This window comes from Lontra canadensis, unplaced genomic scaffold (assembly GCF_010015895.1).
Source record: "Lontra canadensis isolate GAN:19392208 unplaced genomic scaffold, GSC_riverotter_1.0 scaffold35, whole genome shotgun sequence".
NCBI classification, from domain to species: domain Eukaryota; kingdom Metazoa; phylum Chordata; class Mammalia; order Carnivora; family Mustelidae; genus Lontra; species Lontra canadensis.
Genome location: NW_022631029.1, coordinates 1,586,643 through 1,608,839, shown reverse-complemented (window position 1 = coordinate 1,608,839; position 22,197 = coordinate 1,586,643). Strand labels below are relative to the sequence as shown.

Genomic DNA, 22,197 nt, shown 5'->3' with positions numbered 1-22,197 from the left:
ACGCCAGCCTGACCTGGTTGGGAGCAACGGGGACAAAACTGGGGCCTCATGGGGCAAATGCTTCGAGCTCAGAGCCAGAGCTATTTATCGGACTTGTGCCCTGTAGAGACAAGATGTGAGGGGAGGTGGGAGTTTTCCTCTTGGGGTGCAAGACGGATAGTGAGGCTAACAATGAGGACGATGAGCACGACGTGGCCAGCAGCTCATCTCCCAGTGCTTACCAGTCTGAGATGCACTAGCTTGCTGGCTCATGCAAGGGGTCTGGGGCTCAGCCCGCCGCTGTGCTGTGGGGAGGACTGGGGCTCAGAACCCAGCACTTGACGTGGCAAAACGGTGCCAGCAAGGATCCAGACGAGAGGACGGTGGGGGCACGGTGGGGTCTGAGGTTGGCCAGGCTGGCTTAACAGGGGACATGGTGCCCCCCAGTGGTGCTGTGGGTGTGTACACCTCTCCATTCTCCTTGGGGGGGGCAGGGTGCAGTGGTGAGGGCAGAGCCAGGGGTCGGGAAGCTTCTTCTTCCAAGTCAGGCTTTTGGTCACAGTTACATCTCCTCAGAGCTCGGGGTAACCAACCTCCTGCGCTTTGATCCTGTCTAGACCTGGGGTAAGAGCGAATCTGGCACACCTTGAGGAGCAGATGAGAGCCAAGACACTCGAAAGTGGAACAGGTGTGGAGGCCCTGCCAGCTGAGCCTGTGCTTTAAGTAACAGGCCTCCCGGGGACCCCTGACCCAACACCTGGCCATACCCGTGTACCTCCAGGAACATGTGGACATAAAAATCCATTAACTTGAATCTGGTCCAATCTCTGATTTTACAGATGAAATTAAAACCAAGAAATAAGATAAGCTGTTAAAAAGAAACCCCGTTAACTTTAAAATGAGCTTTAATTTGTCTTCCGTAAGTGCATTTATCCATGTAAACAGAGCATGTTAAGAGATTTCAGGGGAGAGCCGACTATTGCTGGTATGTTGGTTTTAATTCACAAAAGAAAAAAACTACAATGCCAATGGCTTGGACTGACAGCAGCTTGGGGGAGGGGGCGTAGCGAAGACGGGGGGCAGAAAGAGAAAGAAAGGCTCTCGGGTGACACCCCTCCGACCTGGTTACCTGGTCCCAGTTGCACAGTCTCCACAGGAGGGCAGAGCTGTCACAACACAACCGGGTGACGGCAGTTAAAACCAACTCAACTGCTCTGCGCTCAGTCTGGCACCTGTGCCCCGGCCCAGGCCAAGCGGGGCCTCACGCTCCCAGCCCGCCCGGCCAGAGGTGGGCACGAGCTCCGTCACCTGGGTCTGCCGCTGGAAATCAAAGACGGAATCACTTCATGACACTACAGATCTGGAAAAATAAAAATCTCAGCTAGAAAGGATGTCCGATTTGGAGACAAAGGGAGGGAAGAGGCGTGGGGGGGGGGCGCTTGGGTGGGGGGCAAGAGGCAGATGCCCCAAGCCCAGGTGGACCATGTGTGGTTGCGCGTTCGGGGTCACCTGTGGCCCGTGTGGTATCCCCTCGGTGCTCAGATGGGGAATGCCAAGAGGCCCAGTGACCACGCCCGAGGCCTTGCTGGACTACAGACCAGCACCTGGCTGTGAACAGGAAGGGCCACCCCATGCTTCTTTCCTCAGGATTTCCGTAATTTGTGCTTCCCTTTGGTTTGGTTTGACAGTTGCAAAGAAGGCGGGGGGGAAGAAAGGGAATGGTTTTTGTCACTTGTCCAAAACTGACAGAAGAGGAGAAAGTAGGCGTCAGATGTGCTAGGTGGACGCTTCGTGGGCCCGGCATGCGTCCCCTCGCTCAGGGTGTGGGGCCTGGAACTCCTGGAACCCTCGCTGGCCTCTGGGGGCCTGGCTTCTGTGGTGGGGCTGTGAACGGGCTTTCCGGTGGGGCTTTAGTTGTGCTGCAGTGAGATGAGGATTAAAGGCCTGGAGGTGGAGGCCCACCATGTTGGCTGACGTTCATGGTCACACCTCAACTCCGTCTTTCTCTGTGATTACGTGACGAGAGGGCCCGTTCAGCAGACATTGAGGGAAAAATTGCAAATTCTTAACTTATTCCGTCTCCAAAGTTGAAAAAGATCAGACAGTTACTAAAATAAACAATTTCTCAATTGTGTCTGGTGGCCATGGGCCCAGGGGCCGCGGCACGGCAGGGAGTGTTGGAGGGGGAGGGCCCCGGCTGAGTGAGGGCCTCACTCAGGACAGGCACAGTCAGCTCGGCTGAGCGAGGCTCAGAGTAAGGCAGTGCTCCTCACAGAAGAACACATCGGAAAAAGCTGCTCCTCTTCTGCTGGTCTGGTGTGATTTTGACTCCCTGGTTGCTCCCTTGGGGACTGTTGCCTTCCTGAAATGGCAAAATGTTTTCTGAGGTCATGGATGAGCATCAGCTCTACGGCTCTTAACCAACCAGCCAACCAGCCAACGAACCAACCAACCACCCATCTGCCAGTCCATCCACCCCTCCATCCCCTCCCATTTGTCAAACTCTGTCACTTTCCAACCAGCCAACCATCCAACTGTCCCTTCCAACTGACCACTCACTTTTCTCAGACCCACTCATCTGCTACCTACCTTTCCTTTCCAACCAACCATTCTTTCAATCCCTTACTTGCCTGACCATCCCCCGCTCCCATTCACCCCTTCAACATATTTCCCATTTGCTCACTGCCCCCCGCCCCTTCCTTTCAATCCATCTACCCACTATGCTGAGTCCCTCGCAGTGAGGCAGCCCAGGGGCGGCAGAAAGACTGCCCTCTGGGATTGGGGGGGCAGGGAGAGGGGAATTGGGTTCAAGGTCACTATGCCACTCACACCTGGCTGGTCTCCATGTCCCTGTGCCAAGGCTCTGACTTGTCTACCTTCTGCCCCACAGCTGGTATTATAGGCCCTACGGTCTAATCTTGTCCACTCGATCCATACTGAAACCCACCCATACTCCCCCATTCTCAGGGGGAGTGCCCTAAACCCCTCACCCAGCATCTGAACCCTCTGCCTGTGATCCAGAAGAACCTATTTTCTCCTATTCCACCCTGTTTGCATGGCTTGGTCCCCTTTTCTTTGACTAATTCCTTCTCATCTTTCTGCTATTAAGTAAAACCTGAATTTATTCAAGTAGCCATCAAGGCCTATGCTGTGCTAGATCCTTGTGTGGGCACCGGGCATGTGGTGGTGGGCAAATGGTCCAGCCTTGGGGAGCTCACGTTGTATAGGGCAGACAAATCATACAGGTCAACAAAAAAGCAGTGATTTCCCACAGCAGGGAGTAATGAGCGACAGGACAGGCAGAAGGTAGAGAAGCGTTTTGATGGTGGTGTCTGAACAGAGGCCTCGTAAAGTGAGGCCAGGGACAGTCCAGGGGCACAATTGTGGTCAGCGGAGTAACTACCCCTAAGATGTCCACACCCTCGTCCCTGGAACTTGTGCAGAAGGAAATCTGACGTGGCAGGAGGGACTCTGCACATGTGACTGAGCTGAGAGCACAGCCTGGATCACCTGGGGGCGGGGGGCATTGAACCCTGAGAGCAGAGCAAATTCCCAGCTGCGGTGGAGAGAATGGGGACGGAGGAAGCAGGGTCAGAGAGATGCTGAGTGGCTCGGAAGATGCAGGAAGGGCTCATAAGACAAGGAATGGCCTCCAGGAGAGGGAGAGGCGAGTTCTACCCTGGGGCCTCCAGGGATGAGGGCACCCCTGCCGACACCTTGGTCTTAGTCTGCTGAGATCTGTTTCCGACCTGTGACCTCCAGAACTTTTACACACGTGCACTTTGGATGCTGCTCAGAGTGTTACGGGAATTTGCTACGGGAGCCCCAGGATGCTGGCGCAAGAGGGGAGCGCCCCAGGTGGAGGGGAAAGTTCAAAGGAACGTGAGGGGTTCAAGGAACAGGAAAGGGCCCGTGTGGCTGCAGCAGACGACAGGGTGAGAAGGCGGAGAGGGTGGCAGCGGCCTGGGCAGTGCCGAGTTTGCTCTCAGGGCAGCGAAGAGTGCTGGGCTGCGCAGAGCAGGAGAGGCCCAGAGGTCTGCCAGCAGGGTGGTTGGGGCCGAGCCTGGCTTTCTATGATGCTCTCAAGAGAGAAGACAGGGGTGGGCAGAGCTGGCCGCATCACTGATGTGACAGACAGGAACTTGCAGCTCGGAGAGAAACAGGTTCTGGAGAGCTAACGCACTGCACAGTGATTACAGTCAACAGTACTCTGTTGACTCTATTGCACCGTGTTATAAACTTCAGAGTTGCTAAGAGACTCGATCTTAATTGTTCTCAACACAAAGAAGGAATGATAATTATGGGAACCCAAACTTGCGCGATGTTACATGTCAATTACATTTCAATTAAAAAGAAAAGGCAGAGCGGAAGTGGTCTGGGGCTGTGACTCTGAATATAAACAAAGGTGTTAGGAAATGAGTAGGAATTTAACCGTCTGTGATTTGCAATCCAGTTCAGAGAAAGAGGAAACGCAAGGACAACGGCTGCACACCATCTTCATACAGCACGTCCGGAGGCCACCTAGAGGCCACGGAAAGCAGAGCGTCACCACAGGCTTAATGTAACTGCCAGGGCGAAAGCGTCAAGAGAGATCACCAAGAATCATAATTTTACGTCACACTGAAGAGGAAAAAAAGGACAGGAAAACGACAAGCTGTTGCTGGTCAGTGTATCTGTGCACAAGGACGGCTTCTTGTTTCGGCCAAGGGGCTGCTACTAATCAATCCTATTCCTTATGATTCCATTCACGGCTGCTGAGAATTACAAAGGCACATCTTAAATCAGATGCGAACTACCTGAGCGGTGTTTTGTGTCATATGTGACCTCGTATGTGACCAGATGTGACTCAGGTGACAGACGGCTTTACGCTCTCGTATCTGACGACGAAAGGTGGGAAAGGGCCAGGAAAGAGGGGCCAAAGAGGGGCTGGAGACTCTGGGGCAACATTCTCAGCAGCCTTTAGGTGCTCAAACACGCCCGAAGTACAGCCAACTGTGTAGACACAACCAAAGGCGGCACTAAAAATACTAGTGCCTGGGACTATGAAGCAAGAAAGCCAGAAAACGAACAAAAGGGTGGATGGGGAAGGATCCAGGCAGGACCCCTCCGAGGCCCCAGGGCCCTGGGACACACTGAAGGTCACCGAGCTGTCCCAACCTAGAGCATTGGAGGTGGACTCGAGATGGAGAGCCGGTGGCTGTCAGACACAGCCCCGCTGGCAGACTCATCCCGAGGTGGGCTGTGGTTCTGGGCCTGCATGCGGCTTTTCTGCAGGAGGCTCTCTCCTTATGCATGCCATCTCCCAGGCAGGATGGAAGGGGCTGTGTGTTTCCTGCCAGCCTGTGTGCTCAGCGGGTAGCACTGGGCATGGAGCAGCTCTGAGCCACATAGGAAGGAAGGAACAAAGCAGTGCCTCTGGGTGCAAGGGCCCAAACCTCTCCCGCTACCCCTTGCCCCTTTTCCAGAGATGCCCTGCTGGGTCTGGCTGGGCCCCGAAAAGCAGGATCTGCCCTGGGGATGCATCACAGCACTGAAGCCAAGGACGGCTGGCTCCAACAAGGACCGGAGCAAGGATTCAAAAAGGACATACACTTGGGGTGCCTGAGTGGCTCAGTGGGTTAAGCCTCTGCCTTCGGCTCAGGTCATGATCTCAGGGTCCTGGGATCGAGCCCCGCATCAGGCTCTCTGCTCAGCAGGGAGCCTGCTTCCTCCTCTCTCTCTGCCTGCCTCTCTGCCTACTTGTGATCTCTGTCAAATAAATAAATAAAACCTTCAAAAAAAAAAGAAAAAAAGGACATACACTCACCAATTTTTTGTCCATTTTGGCTTTGATGTCTCTGGCGAGAGTGAAAAATGCCTGTGGAATAAATATGTCATTAGTGCCCCTGGAGCAGGAGACAGAGAGGGGCTTGTTGGTTCTGGGCCGCCCCCCATGCAGGAGAAGTGGTGGGACCATGGGGTGGGCAGGGGGGCAGCGTTAGGGCAGCTTCCCGGGTGTGGGTGTCCCCTGCCCAGCCCCATCTCCTGCTGCTACCGGGCTACTCCTGCCAACCTGGACTACCACCTCCCATGGGCCAATGACCTGGGATGGGGGGACACCATGACTGGACAGAAAGGACACTCAGGTTCAAAGGGGTGAGTGACTTGTCTGAAGGCACATAGTGCCTAATTGACAGAGCTAGAAGGATCCAGGAGGACGACCTAGCTTTCCATCCCCAACTCCTGTGTTCTGTCCAGTTTCGCCCCTGCTTCTGATGGTCGGGGCAGAGAGAAAGCCATTCTTAGCCCAATAAGCTTCATTTCCCTGCCAGCAGGGAGGCCTGGAAAGGCCGGTAGTGGGTGAAAGGTTTCTCTCCCCATGCTTGACAAAGGCTCAACCCAGGCTCTTTCGGGGGCCACATGATGTGGGAAGTTCTATTGTAGAGGGTGACTTGGGGTGCTAAGGAAACCCAAAGGGGGAGGGGCCTACGGGTCTGAGGGACAAGAGGCTTCCCCAGGGAAGGCTCACTTGGGCAGGGCTCTGAGGGAGAAGGGGGTACAAGGAGGGTGCCACACAGGTGGCGTGGCATGGAGGTTGCTGGGGCTGGTCAGGGAGGGCCTTCTGTGCCAGGTGTACTGGGTTGAGCTCAGCAGTGACAGGGGAGACCCACTGTAGGAAGATCACCGGGGCGGTGGGACAGAGGTGGGCGGGTTAGCTGCGAGGCCTGAATGCTCATGGAGAAGAAAGGGTGGCATGGGCCAAAGCTTAGCCAGGGCTCCCTGCTCCATCTGGGCTGTGACCAGCGCCTGTCTGAGGGTGACATGGCCAAGAGCACAAACTTGGAGCCAGGCCTGGGCACCAGTCAGCTAGGTCTGTCCGAGGCTCAGTTTCTCCATCTGCAAAACCGTGCCTGCTGCCCAGGGCTGCCCAAGAGCCACTGAGGTAATGTCCTGGGTGGCCAGCTGGGGCCCGCACCTGCTGATGTCACAACACAGCAGCGGTTCCCCCAAAGGTCCTGGCACATGGCACTGTCTGAAAAGTGCCTCCGGGCCAGCCGGCTGATAAAGCAGCCCAGAGCCTGAGGTCAGAGCCTCCCCAGAGGGTGCAGCCTGTTCTCAGCCTGGAGGGGTCCATGCCGTGGGCCCGGGACTCACATTCTCCACATTGATGTTGGCCTTCGCACTGGTCTCCATGAACTTGATTCCGTAGTCCAGGGCCAGCTGTGAGGAAGGGAGACACACATGTCCACCTCAGCCACCAGGCACCCCTAACCCCACAAACCACCAAGTGGGGAGCAAGGAAGCTGTGGGGGGGGCTCTCAGGCCATGGACGTGACCTCCTGGGCTGCTCCCTCAAGCCCCCCGTGGACAGTAGGTGGTGAATGGGTGAATGTCTCTGGAGGGAGATGGAGGGGCCCGGCTCAAACCACAGCTCTGTCCTCTGCTCCCTGTGGTCTCAGCAGGTTCCCACCTGATGCCTTCTGGGGGCACACAGCGCATACCCCAGAAGCCCTCGCCCTTTTAGTCTTTAGACAGAACCCCAGCCAGGTGAGTGCTTTCCCCCCTCTCTTCCCAAAGAAAGCACCCCACCGGCGCAACCAATGTGTCCCGCTTTGCCTGGCGAAGTCCTGAGTCCCAGACCCCGAGTCTTATACAAGCCAGGATGGCGGGTCAGTGTATGCTCAGAAAGCCGGTGAAGGAGTCGCCCCCACTCCATCAGTGAGCAATTGGGGACCCTTTGGGCCAGAACAGGTCTCCATGCAGAGAACCCTAAAACCCCGAGGTCCCTCTGCCATGAGGCGCCAGGTCCAAGCTGGCTGCCGTGCCCACCTTTTCTCCCCGTTCCTTGGAAACTTGTCTCTTGTCGTTCACATCACACTTGTTCCCGAGTATCATCTTTTCGACATCGGCAGAAGCATGCTGGGGTGGAGGGGCAGACAGGGGGGGTGAGAGGTCAGATGGGACCACAGGCCAACACGCAGTCTGTCCTGAAATGAGGGTGGTGGGCCAAGACTGCTAGCACACCCTTGTACCGGCGACAAGCTGAAGCTCAGAGAGGCTGAGTGGCCTGTCCCATGTCACACAGCCAATACAAGGGCAGAGTCCAGGTTCGACTAGTACACGCCTTCTGGCTGCTGAGGACAGCTTCTCTATGGGCCGTGTCGTCACCCAGGTTCCGAGGCCATCCTTGGGCTCCTGGCAGGGCCCGGCCTATGGGAGGCAAGCAAGGCTGGCCATTTCCCTCTGCTTGCCTCCCTCCCTCTCTGGCTCCTCCGGCAGAGGCCCCAGCTGCTGTCCTGGGGCCTTCTGCCCCACTCCAGCTCTCTCTGTTTAGGCTCTGAAGTGGGCAACACCTGCTTGGGGCACCCCCCTCCCCACCTCAGCCAGCCCTGGGTGCTTCCCTATCCCCTGGTGCTCTGACAACTGCCCTCCCCACCCCCCCGCCGTGCCTGAATAGGACTCTTCCTCCAATTTTCCCCAGGCCGCAGTGGAGGAGACAGTTCTTCCCGAGGGACTGGGGTACGGAAAAGGGCCTTCTTTGTGTAGCTCAGGTCTGGTCTTGGCGAGACATGCTGCCCCGCTCCCGGCCCAACTTCCTGTTAACCGCAAGGCCCCTCTTGGCTGGAAGAGCGAATTTCCACAAAGACCAATGGGAGCGGCTCCTTGTCCTCCGCCAGGGCCCAGCCTCCAGCCAGCCAGTGTGGGGCTGTCCGGAAGGGAGCCTGGTGCCACTGCTCACAGACGCCAGTGGCGATGGGACCTTTGGCCGTGGCTTTATGGATGGGTGAAGTCCTCGGCTGCACCTCCGACCCGAAGCCCCACCTGATGAGTCATCAAGAGCCCTAAGTGCCATCGTCCAAGAAGGCTTGGCAGGCGACAGCCGGAAGGCGAGGACACCAGTTTTGGGACTGCGAGGTGGGGCTAGCTGCCTTCTTTTCCCTCCTCGGTTCCAGGTCTTCCCTCCAGGCCAGCTGTAGTCAAAGAGCTGCTGGCCTGAACACAGGTAGCTCAGACCAGCTCACACCCTTCTCCGCTGGAACTCAGTACAAACTGAAATGCCTTCCGACCATGTCCACCCAAAACAAGGGTCACACCTATTCTAGAACCTTCCCTTTCTAGATAGCACCAAATGCTCACGGTGATCAAGAGCTCAGATATCTCTTCTCTCATGACTGAGACACTGCCCAGACCCAACAGCCCCGCTGGGGAAATGGGCTCTTGGGGCCTCCCTGTGATGAGGCCAGGCCCATGTCTCCAGGGTCAGCTGCCTGGCTTCTAGTCCCCATCCCGGTTATTTTCCTAGCTACAGGGCTCTTGGCAAGGGACTTCTAGGGATCTCAGTGATCTAATCCGTGACCAGGCAGCTCTGGGGTGGGGACTGAGAAGAGACATGCATGAAGTTCCTGTGCCACAGGAGAGGTTATGAGCTTTACCTCCTCAATGTTCCGAATCCAGTTCCGGATGTTGTCAAAGGACTTCTCGTTGGTGATGTCATAGACCAGCATGATGCCCTGAGCGGAGGGAGGGAGACACGCGAGCTGGATAAGCTGCGAGCTGCAGGGGAGGCCCCCAGCAAGGACTGGCACCAACAGGACACCCTTCCCACTAACTGCCTCTACTCCACCCCTGGGTCCCACACCCCGTTCTGCTGGACTGCAGCACCAGCTCCTCCCCAGTCTCCCAGGCTCTTGTCCTTTCTACTGAGCCACTGAGGGGACCCTTCACCCTCCAGAACAGCTCCCACCACCCCAGGGCCAGCAGGGTAAGTCTGGCCTACACCCGGCAGCCCGTGAGGTGTTGCTGACCTCCCAGCCTCATGTCCCACAGCTCCCTGCCCCGCATGCTGTGCTCCATGGGCCCAGCGCTCACTGGGCTCCCCCTCACGCACCTCCTCTGCCGTGCTCAGCCTCCCGCCCCCCCACTGCCACCCTCCCCCTGGCCTGAGTCACCTCTGGGCACTCCAGGATGACCTCTCGTCTGGCACCTACTGCAGTAGGGTCTCCCTGAAGCCCCAGGTCCTGGTCACATGGGTGCCACCACCCCCACTATACAGACGAGGACCTTGAGGTGGGGGGATGGCTAGGCCCGTCTCCCGTCCCATTTGAGAGTAAAGGGCACAACTGAGGCCTGAACCCCTGGATGGCCTGATGCTGACACCCTTCTGCGTTCTGGTGACTCCACTTAAGTGGGGGGTCAGCTTGGAGCAAGGGGCTGGGCAGCACTGAGGCCCCTGAGGTTCCATAACCAATGTGTGAGCACCCACGGGACAGTCCAGGGGTCCCCATGATCTTGTTGCCATCACCAAGCAGGGCGAATATCCTTGTTTGATACAAGGGAAACTGAGGCACACAGAAAAGACCTTTAAGACTGAAGCCCAGGCAAGGCTAACTCTGAAGAAGCTGATCACACCAGCCCTTGTCAGGAACATCCCTGGGCCCTCCTCGGGACCAAGCAATGCTGAGGGCCACCTCTGCGGTCCAATGGGGTCAGCTGTCCTGCCCCAGCTTGGCTAACTCTATTTCCTCAGGCTACCCCGCCAAGGGCACAGCCCTGCACCCGTGACCTCTGGGGCTGGCTAAGAAGTCTCTGAAGCTGTCTGAGTCTGCAGAGTAGGAACACAGGCTGTCGGTGCTGGGGTGGGAGGTGGGGATCATGGGGAGGACATGTGACAAAACCTCAAAGGTGTGAGAGAGCCTTCGCAATCCTAAATCCCAGCCATGAACCCGAGAGGACGCATGGCAGACTTATAGCCTGCCACAACCATGGCCATGGCCATGCCCCTCAAAAATGCCTCCTAGGGCCCCTTTCCCAGGGCCTCTTGGAGAAACTGAACAGAAGCCACTTGTGGGATAACTCGGAGGAGGTTTCAGCAGCCGCGCTGTCCACCACACACCAGCAGAGGCCAGCGTGAATAGAAGAAGCCGGCGTGCAGACTCCGTAAGTCAAGCATCACTTGCCCAGCTGCCCTCTGGCCGTCGGGGCAAGGAATGCCACGGGTCCTGAGGCCTTTCCACTCTTTATCCAGGGACTGGCCCATCTGGTGGACCAGGACTCTGGCAGCCCCCAGCAGTTGACACCACAGGCTCAAGATTCCAAGGTCCCAGATATTCACCAACCAAGGGGTATAAGCAGTGGGTAGAGCTCTATCAGGAAAGAGAAGTCCCTAGAAAACACGAAATCGCCCTATTCCAGGTCCTCCCAGAAACTCTCCTTGAAGCTCCAAACAACCATTTTCCCAGTCCTCGTTGTGCACAGCTCCCCGTATCAGCTTGTAAGCTCATGACGGGACAACAGACATCCAATGCTGTCAAATCTGGGCCCCCACGGTTTAATACTATGCAGGGAGAAGCTGGCTTCCATGGTGGCAATGTCCTCCGACTGTCCCGTGAGGTCACCATTGGCCACACGTGACACTGGAGTAGTTAAAATGCAGCTGGTGCTCCTGAGGGGATGGATTTCTTACTTTAATCAATTTAAACTCAAAGAGCCAAAAGAGGTTGCTGGCTTCCATATGGGTTCGCACAGATTTAGGACTGCAAACCACAAACCTTGGGGCTGGACAGGGCCACACAAATGGCTCAGCCCAGTGTCACCTGGGGCTGGCTAAGGATGTGGGCAGTGGAGACAGCCAATCAGTACTGGCCCGGCCATCTACCCTCCATGTGAACTTAAGCAGGGCATGAGCTTCATGTACCCTGTCTATAAAATGGGGATAACCATGGCACCCATGCTCAGGGGTTAATGGCCAAGACCTGGGCCCGGTAGCTGGCCCAGGAAGGGGCTCAGTGAATGGAGCAGTGGGGTGGGGGTGGCTCTTTCAGGCCAGACAGGGATGGGGCCCACCTGGGGCCACACAGCAGAAGCTCCCCCAGGGCTGGCCCCAGATCCCCAAGACCCCTGTCCCACCACAGCACAGCAAGGTGAGAGGAAAATAAGTAAGTACATTTTAATGAAGAGTGCTAAGGTTGCAACCCACATGACTGAGTTTCTATTATGTTTCAGAAGCTGCGTGGGGTATTATAAATACTTAATGCCACTACTCACTTCTGCAGTCCGCCAGCACTTCCCCGGCACAGTCCCAGGCACAGGGCATGCAGCAGTGACCAAGACGGGGCCCTGCCCTCACGGAGCTTATGGTCTGATGGAGGAAACAGGAATCTATGCTGCTGTAGGATGGGGTGTACACTGGGAAGGGTGGGGTGTGGTGGGAGCTGGAAAGGGGCAGCTGGCCATCCATCCTCACAGCTGCCTGGAACATAGTTCTGTTCTCTGATCCACTTTCCAAGTCAGGAGATGGAGCTCAGATGGTGACCCGGGGCTCTGAGCCAGGCTGCAGGCCTCTGGCTCCCTCTCCCTCTGGCCCCCAAGCACTTGGCTCTGTACACGCCTCCCACATGCATGACCCGCTCAAGGCCCTCGAGGGCAGGAACTCAGCCCATTCCAGGTCCTCCTCTATGTCTACCTCAGGCCTGGCCTCGAGAAGGTGCTCAGTAGAAGTACTGGAGGATGAGGAGCAAGTCTTCTATCACAGCACCCCGCCTCTGGCCCAGGTGACAAACCTAACGGCCAACAGCCCAGAGCAAGTCAGGTCCTGGATAATCTTCAAGTCTTTGGGCGCAGATTCCATAGAGACTACGTGGGCCACGTGAACACTCCTAAGTGTTGGGGCATGCCATCTCCAATTTCACTGACCTCACCTGGAAGAACCGGCTTCCTGGGTCTTCCCTCATCCCCGAAGAATTAGGTTTCCTTAAACCCTGCATTGTCTCTAAAGCAGAAGGGGATGTATGTGGGGGCAGGGCACACTGCCTTCTCCTGAAACTAACCTGGGACCGAGGACCCCTAAGACGCCTGAGCGTGGGCTCCCCAGAAACGTCCAGGCTTTGGTATTCAAGATGGTGATGTTCATTTTGACCAAAAAGAAAGAAAGAAAGAAAGAAAAACAAAGAAAAGGAAGCAAAAACCAATCCATACCATTGCGCCCCTGTAGTAGGCTGTTGTGATCGTCCGAAACCGTTCCTGACCAGCTGTGTCCCTAAAGGAGAAGAAGGGATACCGGTGATGGCGAACACCAATAACCATTACAGTGGCAGCAGGGGACATTTTCCCAGGATGGACATTCTGCTCTCTCACGAGTCATTTCCTAATTCACCGTCCTGCCATGGGGCAGCACCTCCATTCTCCCTATTCCTACAGAGAAGGAAACGGTGACTCAAGAGGTGTCCCGTTGGGCGTAAAGTCATGTCTTATGCCCCCCGTGACTCCTCTGGTTCCTGGGGCTTCTCCCCAGAGTTTCTGGGTCACCAAAGAGGCAAGTCAGATATTATCTGTGAAAGTCCAGGGCCACAAGGGTCTGGAAAGGCTTGGCTACACGGCAGGAGGGCTGGGCTGGGCAACCTCAGGGGGCCCAGAAGCACTTCTACACTTGCTGTTTTGGTGGAGGTCAGGGAGAAAGCCCTCTGTCATCGGGGCAGAGGTGACACCAGGCTGAGACACGCTACGCCCAGCCCCGCTCCTGGCATGGGAGGTATTCAGTGTTTGGGATAAAGGGGACTTTACGGATTGGTGGCAGAGCCAGGGCAAGACCCAAGTCTTTTGTCTCTAGACCCATGGTTCCTTTCACGACCCCACACCCGCTTCCTCCCCTGCCGAGGGCTCTCTGTCTGGACCGCACAGAAGCGCCTCACTTCGGCCTCTGTTCACTTTCTGATGCCAATAGCAGGTGACATCTGTGGCTACGGACAGTCATTTTATTTCCAACCGTGGCCCTAGTCTAAAAAAGTTACGAAAGTCGTTAACCCCGAGGAGACTGCTAAGAGCAGAAGACGGAAGAGAGGGGAAGAGGAAAGCGAAACTTCTACCTCCTGTCCCAGTGTCACTTTGGACTTCGGGCACAGAGGCTGCTGGGAGCCATGTGTGGCAGGTGGAGGCACTTCTGGAGGCAGCCAGAAACTGCCTGATTCCCAACAGACAAGGGTTAGGCCTCATCCAGGTTTGGGACTCTGGAGTCTGATCGAGTCCAAAGCGAATGCCACGGAAGCCGAGGGGACATAGGCAAGCAGGACAATGCCCACGCTCTGACGCCGGGTGAGGGAGACAGGCTGCAGGGAGGGTAGCTCTGTGGCCCATCACAGGGCACCCCCTCCCACCACAGGGGCTAGCTGGGGCCGAGAGACTGCACCACCCTCTCAAACAGGACTTCTCTCTAACTCTGCTCAGGGCACATACTTCCCTGTCAGTGACGTGGCTACAGGGAGGGAACTCCCCTCCATCTGACCGGCTAAGCTCAGCCTTCCTGGTGCCACGGGCTACAGACCACAGTCAGCGTCAGTAGCAGGGACTCACTATGCTTCTAATTTAAAAATCGTGAGAAATCGGCCCCAGGTCAGTGGAATGGCCATGGGTCTCACCATTGGGCCTGGGCCTCAGTCTATTTTTGGTTCGGGGGTTTCGGGTCTGTGTGTTAGAGAAGTAAGGCCTGGGCTGCCCCAGGACAGAAAAGAGGAAATGATGTCTGGCCTCCTTCAGTGACCTGATAGGCTCAAAGAGGAAACGCTGGGCTGGGGAATTTCGCTGCCCTGCAGCCTTCACCGCTGCCTGGGCACAGAGAGCACTCTCTAAGTTTAATGGAAGTAGGCCACCGAGAAGCCCAGAACCAGCTGTGCCCACATCCGAATGCTGAGCTAACCAGGACTGGCAGCTCTGTCCCCAGAAGGTGCTGACACAGACTCCAGGGCCCGGTAACCAGCAGAGCACAGTCCCTGAGGTTTCTGAAGAAAAGCCTGATTTGTACGGCAGGGCACAAAGAGATGGAGGCCATGGTCACGGGAAGGGGGAAAGAGGTACCAGGGTTTCTGGCTCAAAGCACTCATGGGTGAAGGTGGCAATGATGCTTACCATATCTGTAGCTTAATTCTCTTGCCATCGAGTTCTATGGTCCTAATTTTAAAGTCAATTCCTAAAAGAAAATAAAAAAAAGGCACATCACCGTCAGCCCATTTCCCAAGCTGCATCCGAGGCGGGCACTGCCAGCCTGGGTGGGTAACGGCGTCCACGGCTTCCGCAGCACCCGTCTGGCACCGGGCATGGGGGATCTCGGACTCTCCTACAACAGATCTGGAAGCACCTGGAGAACATTCTCCTTTCATGCAAGGGGAGGCTGAGGTTCAGAGCTGGCAGGCAAACCCAGGTACTTCAGGTGCCAAAGCCTTGTTCTAGCCCCCTCCCCACGGGGCCGCCTCTGGGGGTGAGCCTCTATTGGACGCTTTGCTGGCCAGAGCCCCATGCTTCCGGCCACCCAGCGCCGGGCCCTTCAGGCACACAGGGCATGGAGCCCCATGACACCCCAAGATATTGCTCCCATGGCCTCCAGGCCTCTAGCTTTCCCACCTGCTGTTCCTTCTCTGTCGGCGCTCCCCACCCCACCCACCTGTCAGCCCAACAAACTCACTCTCTCAGGCCATGCTGGAAGGTCACCTTCCAAGAAGCTTTCCTGCCCCTGCCCCTGCCCCTCTTGTCCCCTTTCCCCAAGACCAGGGTGACCCCTCAGCCTCTTCAGCTATTCTCCAGGCTCCTACCCCCTCGGTCCCCTCCCAGGCTTTCCAAACCACATTCAACCACGTCACAAAGCTAACCTCTGTTCCAAACCTTTTAGGGTGTCTGCCAATGGATGGATGAACGAAATGGAGCCCATCCATCTGCTACTGAGTCACGGAAAGGAACAAAGCCCCGACACGCGCTGCAGCACGGACGAACCTTGAGAACATCACGCTGAGCGCAAGAAGCCAGACAGGAAAGGTCACAGAGCGTAGGACCCCATTCGTGTGAACTCTCCAGAACAGGCGAATCCAGACAAACAGGGGATCAGCGGTTGCCAGAGGTTGCAGAGGGAATGGGAGATTCCGGGGGTTGACTTCTTTTTTGGGGCCTTTTGTCATAACAAAAATGTTCTAGAACTGGGTGCGGTGATGGCTGTACAACTCTGAATATACTAAAAGCCACTGACTTGTATGCTTTAAATGGATGAACTCTACAGTTTACGAATTGTGTATCAGTAAAACTGTTAAAAAAAAAAAAAAAGCCAAAATAGTTTCCACTGGCTTTCCACCACCCCCGTGGCCCCAGAAAAAAGTGAGAAGGGTGGCAGGTGCACTCCCAGGTTCTGCCCAGCCTGGTCACCTCTCCGTACCTGTGGCTCATGTGACTGTTTCCTAAATATCCCAAGATCCGGCCTGGGGCTCTCTGCTTGCGCTTTCTGTTCTTGCAAGGTTGTTTCCTTCCAGTTACCTGCCTCACCTCCTCACCGCCCCCCACCCCCGGGCCATTCACTCAGGTCTCTGTTCAAGTCACCTCCTCTGGGGAGCCTTCCTGACCATCCTAGCTCTCTCCTCCCAATCTTTTTCCTTCTTCATGCACTTATCCCTGACAGTGTTTGTTTGTTTATTTGCTCCATGAACCTGGGAATAAACTTGCCCATCTGAATGGCCTGCATGGGGGGCAAACAGCCCAGATCTCTGCTCGTGAAGCCATGAGGCTGAAGCCTGCCTTGACCCCTCAGAACTGATCATGGGGATGCTAATTCCATCCCTGCCCACCTGAGAAAGTGTCCAGGGGGCCACAGGGAATGTCAGCCTGCACATGAAGTTTGCCCACAAGAACATAAGCTCCAGGAGGGCAGGGACTCAGATGTCTCACTCATGGCGGTGTCTCCAGTAACTCCGCATGGCAGAGGCCAACTACGTATTTGCTAGAAGCTGATCACCCAGTCCTGCACACACACCTTGACTACAGGCCTTGTTGCATTTCTGTTTCCCTCTGATTCATCCAAGTCGTCTCTGTGGCCCTGGCAGCCCTGCTGGCACATGGCAGGTGTTGGGGAAAGACGGCAGGGCAACAGAACTAAGAGCAACGGGGTCTATGTGGTGCTGCATGGTTTACGATGCACTCTGACGCTACACCATCTGTCTCCCTAAAGGAATGAGTGAATGGGGCCCTGAGGAGGCGGTGGAAGCTGAGCCAGGCAGCAAAGAACCAATTCCAGGAGCCACGGGGCCAAGTTCACACCACAAATGATCGATGGAGCTGATGAGAATAGGCTTTGGCAAAATGAAACATGAGCAGGAAACAAAGAGCCACTTAATCCCTGATCTATAAAGAAAACCCAGACGTACACTTAGTGCCAACAGAGAATCACCTTTATGCATTCAGTTGTAGTTCAGGACTAAGAGGCCCAGTGATGCTCCTTCCTAAAACACCCTCCACCTCCTGTCACAGACGCACAGGGACATAGAAAATCAATAAACACTGTTTCATTGGCAAAGTCCAACAGCATTACTCTGTCCTCTCCTCTTCCTGGGTTTCATTAACACCCCAAATTTAATTAGGAAGTGTAAACTTTACAAGGCTAAGAATTATGAGGCCATTACTTCAAGGTCAGGATGAATTAAATTTTCTTAGAAGACAGAGGCCTGCAAGAAAACTACAAATGTAATGAGAATACCAAGGTGGGAGAGAGGGATTCTGGGTTCAAGGGCCACCTCTACCTTCCCAGGTGACCTTGCCCAAGTCATGTCTTTGTCTGGAAGTGAAGGTCAGTCTCCTCAGAGCCCTTAAGTGCTAGACTGGGTTTTCTGGTCAAGAATTAGGAACCAAACAAAAAAGTCTAATCTCTGAACTAATATCACTAGTGCTTGTGCTGAATGGGAAGTTTCTGATGCTGGGAAACAGATCTGGGTTGAGAGCAAGCCACAGCCTGCCAGGAGTTAACATCACTTCCTGATTGGTGAAGATGCAAGGGTTATCCCAAAGTTTGACGTTGGGGTGGCAAAGGGGGAGGAATCAGAAATATCTGTGTCCAAGGATGGGATGCTGCCACTGCAGGGAGCCATCTTGCTTCCTCCAGGTAGCCTCTGGCCATGATGACAACCCCGTATCCACTGTACATTTCTGATCTTCGACTAACCAGGGCACTGGTCAAGGCAGCCAGTGTTACTCCTAAACTGAAGAAACAGGGCTCAGAGAGACTAAGTGCTTATTCAAGGGCAAACAGCAGCTGGAAAGCAGGCATGGCCATTTCCAGTCCAATCTCTCTATTCTGCATCTGGCATATAACTGTAAAGTGCAGCCCCTAGAGGAGGGCAAGGCTGGAAAGAGCAGATCATCATAGGGTTCAGGAAGATAGGTGAGTGGGTTCAAGTTACACAAGGGTAAAGCAAAATCTGGTCCCTAGGTTTTCCCCATTCAGAATCAACTCCTGGGCTGGAACAAGACTGCAGAGCTCACAGGCCACTTTGCTTGATTGGTGTTACTTCCAGGTCAAACGTTTTCACATGGGCAATGGCCATTTTTGTGGCATGGGGAGAACTGAGCTCCACTTTCGCGCGTATCAGTACTGAGAAGCAACAAGCCAATTCTGTTCAACCACAATGTGGGCTGGCTCTGTGGGAAAGGCTGTTCTGCAGTGACAACCGGTGTCCTGGGCCTCAAGATAGGGAAGTCAGGGCTGTCTGTGGCATCGGCTGATTTTGGTTTCTCACTGAAGTTTTTATCTGGCATCTCCTTGGGGATGACAGGTCCTTGGGCAGGCAGCTGTCACTCGCCATTGCTGTCACCCTCAAGTGATGGAAAGTCCAGCAGAGAAAGCCTCCAGACTCCTCACCATTCCTTCTAGAGGAAAATCACCCGTGGGGGAAACAGGGTCAGGGAGAGGGGCTTAACCCCTCAACATGCCAGAGGAAAAGAGCAGGAGAGGGTTGGTTTAAAACAAGTTCTGGTTCTTAGATGGACCAGCGATGCTTGCCCTGGGGGCAAGTGCTCACATCTCTCTGGGATGGTCCAGCCTTGAGTTTTGGAGTTAGACCCACATGAATCAAATTCCATCTTTGCCACCTGCAGACTGTGACCTTGGGTGAGTCTCAACCCTCCCTGGACCTCAAATTCCTCATCTGTGAAACGGACTCATAAGAGCACTTAACACTGAACACTGGAGAGTGTGATAATGCACATAAAGCAGTTAGCACACAGTAAATGCTTAATAAGGTCAGATGTCATAGGCCTCTTCCTATGGCCTACTCCCCAGGCCTGTTTCACTTTTGTAAGGTTAGGACTCCAAAAGAACAGCTTCGAGGGCTGCTGCGTGGACAGAATGAGATGACCGGCGCCAGAACCCCAGCCCAAGACACATACTACCTGAGGAGCAAGCTGAGGGCTGGAGCCTCAGTCTCCCTATCTGCAAAATGGGCACTTGGTTCCCTCCCCGTCCCAAAGCGCGGGAACCCCCGAAAGGCGGTTGGAGGCGGCTGTTTTTCTCCCCTCCGGTCCCCTCGATCCTCTCAGATCCCTGGATCCGTCCGGCCCAGCCGCTCCCTCAGCCCCAGCCCTTCAGGGGCGCGCCCGGCCCGGGCCTCCGGCGTCCCCGGCCGCTCCCCGGCCCCGCTACCTATGGTGGAGATGAAAGTTGAGTTGAAGGCGTCCTCGGAGAAGCGGAACAGGACACAGGTCTTCCCCACCCCCGAGTCCCCGATCAGCAGCAGCTTGAACAGGTAATCGTAGGTCTTCGCCATATTACACTCTCTCCCCGACGGGAAGTGCGGCCAGCGCCTCGCCACTGGCCGCTAGCCCCGTCCATCAGCGCCGAGCCCGCCCTCTATTGGCTCCCGGCCCGCAGCGCGTCACCGCGGCCCTCGCCCGCTCCCGCGCCCCGCCCGTCGCGGGGAGACCTGGGGAAGGGGCGAGCAAGGAACGGTGCCGGAAGCGGCCCGAGCGCGCCGCTCATTGGTCGGCGCTCGGGACAGGGCGGACTCCAATTGGCCCGCAGTGAAGAGTCGAGGGGCTTCAAAAGAAGACCAGCAGGAGGCGTGGCATCCCGGGTCCCCGCCTTCTTCCCCCGACTTAGAGGCGGCCCCGCCCCCGGGTTGGAGGGGGAGAGCGGGGAGCGTCGCCAACGGCTCCGCGTGCCCGCAACTCGGGGGCGGGGCCTGGGGCGCGTGCGTACGCGGGCGAGAGAGACCGTTAGGCGCCAGCAGAGGGCGCACGCGCGGCGGGCTCTCTGGCTCCCGCCCTCACGGCCTGCGCAGCCTCCGTAGGCGCCGGGAAGAACGCGGGAACCGGCTGTGAAGGTAGCCCTGGCGTGTGGAGGCCGCTGCGTCAGGCCAGGGGCAACGGAAGAGGAAAGGGGAGTGGGGGCCTAATTAGAGATTGCCCAGACCACTGTCTGCCTGCAGCTTTCCCCCGGACCCTCGGCTGCCCCAACCCAGTCAGCCGCCGAGGGAGCTAGGGTCGCGAGGATCCTAGGTGATGGTTCCGAGCATTGTTCTTTGTCTGCTGGCGTTGTCCGCTCTTACAAAAATACAGAAAGTACTTAATCCCCACCCTAACCCACTGGGGTCGGTATTGCGTTTCCTGCCTTTTTGTGGTGAGCAACCCGAGGCCAGAGCTTCAGTGATTTTCCCAGACTCCAGGATGGAAAGTTGGGTCTGCGGTCGGATGCGCAGGCTTCGGAGGCCGGAGATCACCAGCGTTTCCTGCGGGTCCGGGGTGGGCCACGCCGCCGGCAGGGCGTCGGAGAAGCGTCTAGACTGGTGGCCCTGGCCGCCGCTCCTCCGTCCCTCCGCAGACCACTGCGCGCATCTGGCTCCGGTAGGGAGAGCTTAAGGCAGAGCCACGTCCGCGTCGTCGTCGGTGCCACTGGCCCCTTTTTGGGACACTCCGCATTCTACTGTTTCTTCTGTCGCCTACGCCTCCCCTCCGGGGCCTGCTTCTCAGATTGCATTGCAGACTTTCGGGGTCTCCGCGTGTCCTTTAGGAGTTCCCCGTGGTCCCAGGTCTGCTCGCACTCTGGGGGAGATAATTCACTCCTGTGGCTGCTAGTGTATCCGCGCACAGGTGATTCCTTAAGGAAACCCATAGCCCGGCCACCCTTGTGTCCAGCCGCTTTCTGCATCTGGCAGATGTACTTCGACCTGTCCGCAACTGAACGCGGCAACTTCTACTCAAACTAGCCTGGCCCGAGTTACCTTATGAGTGAAACCGAAGCCATCGTTGACATTGTTCTTTCATCCCCGCATATCTTGGTGGTTGAACCTTGTCCTCTCCACTGGTCTTCCTGACTATTCTGTTCTCTAATCTAGATTTTACCCTGCAGTGTGGTCATTCTAAAACACGCAGTACCCATCCAGGGTCTGTCAGGATCAGGCCTTCACAATCTGGCCCTAAACTCACCCTGTGTTGCACATCATGGGACTGGGAACTCCCAGAGATCTGAGATCAGTTTACCAAACATCCAACACTTGTTAGGTGCTGAGGCATGGGATTGACTGTAACAGTATCCTGAGATTGGATTACAGCCCAAGGTGGTGGGCCAGAGGGACAGAACGAGCTTCAGTCTAGGGAGGGCCCTTAGAGAAGGAATTGTAGTCATTGGTAGTCCCTGCATCTACCATCTAAACAAGCTCACAGCATCAGCTAAATGTTGAATATGAAGAAAATGTTTTTAATTGTACTTGGTGACAAAAATTGTTTGCATATGACATTAATGTTTTAAGGCTTTCATTTCTCTTTTTGATTCCCTACCCCACTTCCCCAAGATCAGATCTTGAGGCAGGTATCAGAGCAATTCAGGTAGTGAAACTGCAGTCATCTTTGACGCTTTCTTCTTTAAGATACCTGCCAGCCGGTCAGCTGTTTTAAGATTACTTCCTCCAGATCACTTCTTTTCATTCCATGGCAAGCACTACCTGGGATTAATGGAAACATCCTCTTAACTGGCCTTACTGCCTCTAGTCTACTCCTACTCTAGTCCCTCCTGAAAATGACTAAGTGGATCTTCCTAATGTGTTTCTTTGATTAGTCTTCAGTGACTCTCCACTCCTGACCAAATTAAGTTCAGGCTCTCATTGCTATGGACCCAGCTTACTTTTCAACATTCCTACTTCCTTCCTTTATATATCCAGGCCTTGGGCTTTCCTGACTCAAGCAGCAGAGACCATTTTCCCTCTCATCTATTCAAATCCTAGTTACTCTTAACAGCCTGGGTCAGGCAGGACTGGGTATAACCAAGGACAGGAGTTTTTGAATTACTGAGGCAAAGTGCTCTCACCTGAATACAGAGATCATAATCCTCATATGAAGTCATGGTATAAAGCAAGTAACATTTGTTAATGATCTTGGCACAGTTATCTTTCCCTCCCATCCAATCAGCATTCATTGAACCAGAGTACCTTCAGTGTTCCCCCAAACAGA

The 22,197-nt window shown here is 55.5% G+C and overlaps 1 protein-coding gene across 2 annotated transcripts; it reads right to left on the bottom strand.

The window, feature by feature from the left end:
* Positions 1-866: 866 nt before the first annotated feature.
* On the bottom strand, positions 867-19,566 carry RAB8A (RAB8A, member RAS oncogene family). 2 transcript variants are annotated; one of them, XM_032867532.1, is made up of 9 exons: positions 19,397-19,506; positions 17,153-17,223; positions 14,857-14,917; positions 12,934-12,994; positions 9,393-9,470; positions 7,789-7,878; positions 7,114-7,179; positions 5,786-5,836; positions 867-2,341 (listed from the first exon to the last, which is right to left on the bottom strand). In XM_032867532.1, exons 2-9 carry the CDS (start codon positions 17,160-17,162, stop codon positions 2,249-2,251), a joined length of 510 nt encoding a protein of 169 aa, XP_032723423.1. In that variant the 5' UTR covers positions 17,163-17,223; positions 19,397-19,506; the 3' UTR covers positions 867-2,248. The 2 variants fall into 2 exon arrangements, with proteins under 2 accessions (XP_032723423.1, XP_032723422.1); XM_032867531.1 differs by lacking the exon at positions 17,153-17,223 and having other exon boundaries at positions 19,397-19,566.
* Between the last annotated feature and the right edge of the window lie 2,631 nt (positions 19,567-22,197).

What these genes read in the sequence shown, in the direction of transcription:
- RAB8A (XM_032867531.1), bottom strand. Translation starts at nt 19,520, where the DNA reads ATGGCGAAGACCTACGATTACCTGTTCAAGCTGCTGCTGATCGGGGAC. An exon ending in AACTTTCATCTCCACCATAG is followed by an intron (nt 14,918 to 19,396) that starts GTAGCGGGGCCG and finishes ATTTTCTTTTAG; the next exon opens with GAATTGACTTTAAAATTAGG. An exon ending in GGATTCGGAACATTGAGGAG is followed by an intron (nt 7,879 to 9,392) that starts GTAAAGCTCATA and finishes CCTCCACCCCAG; the next exon opens with CATGCTTCTGCCGATGTCGA.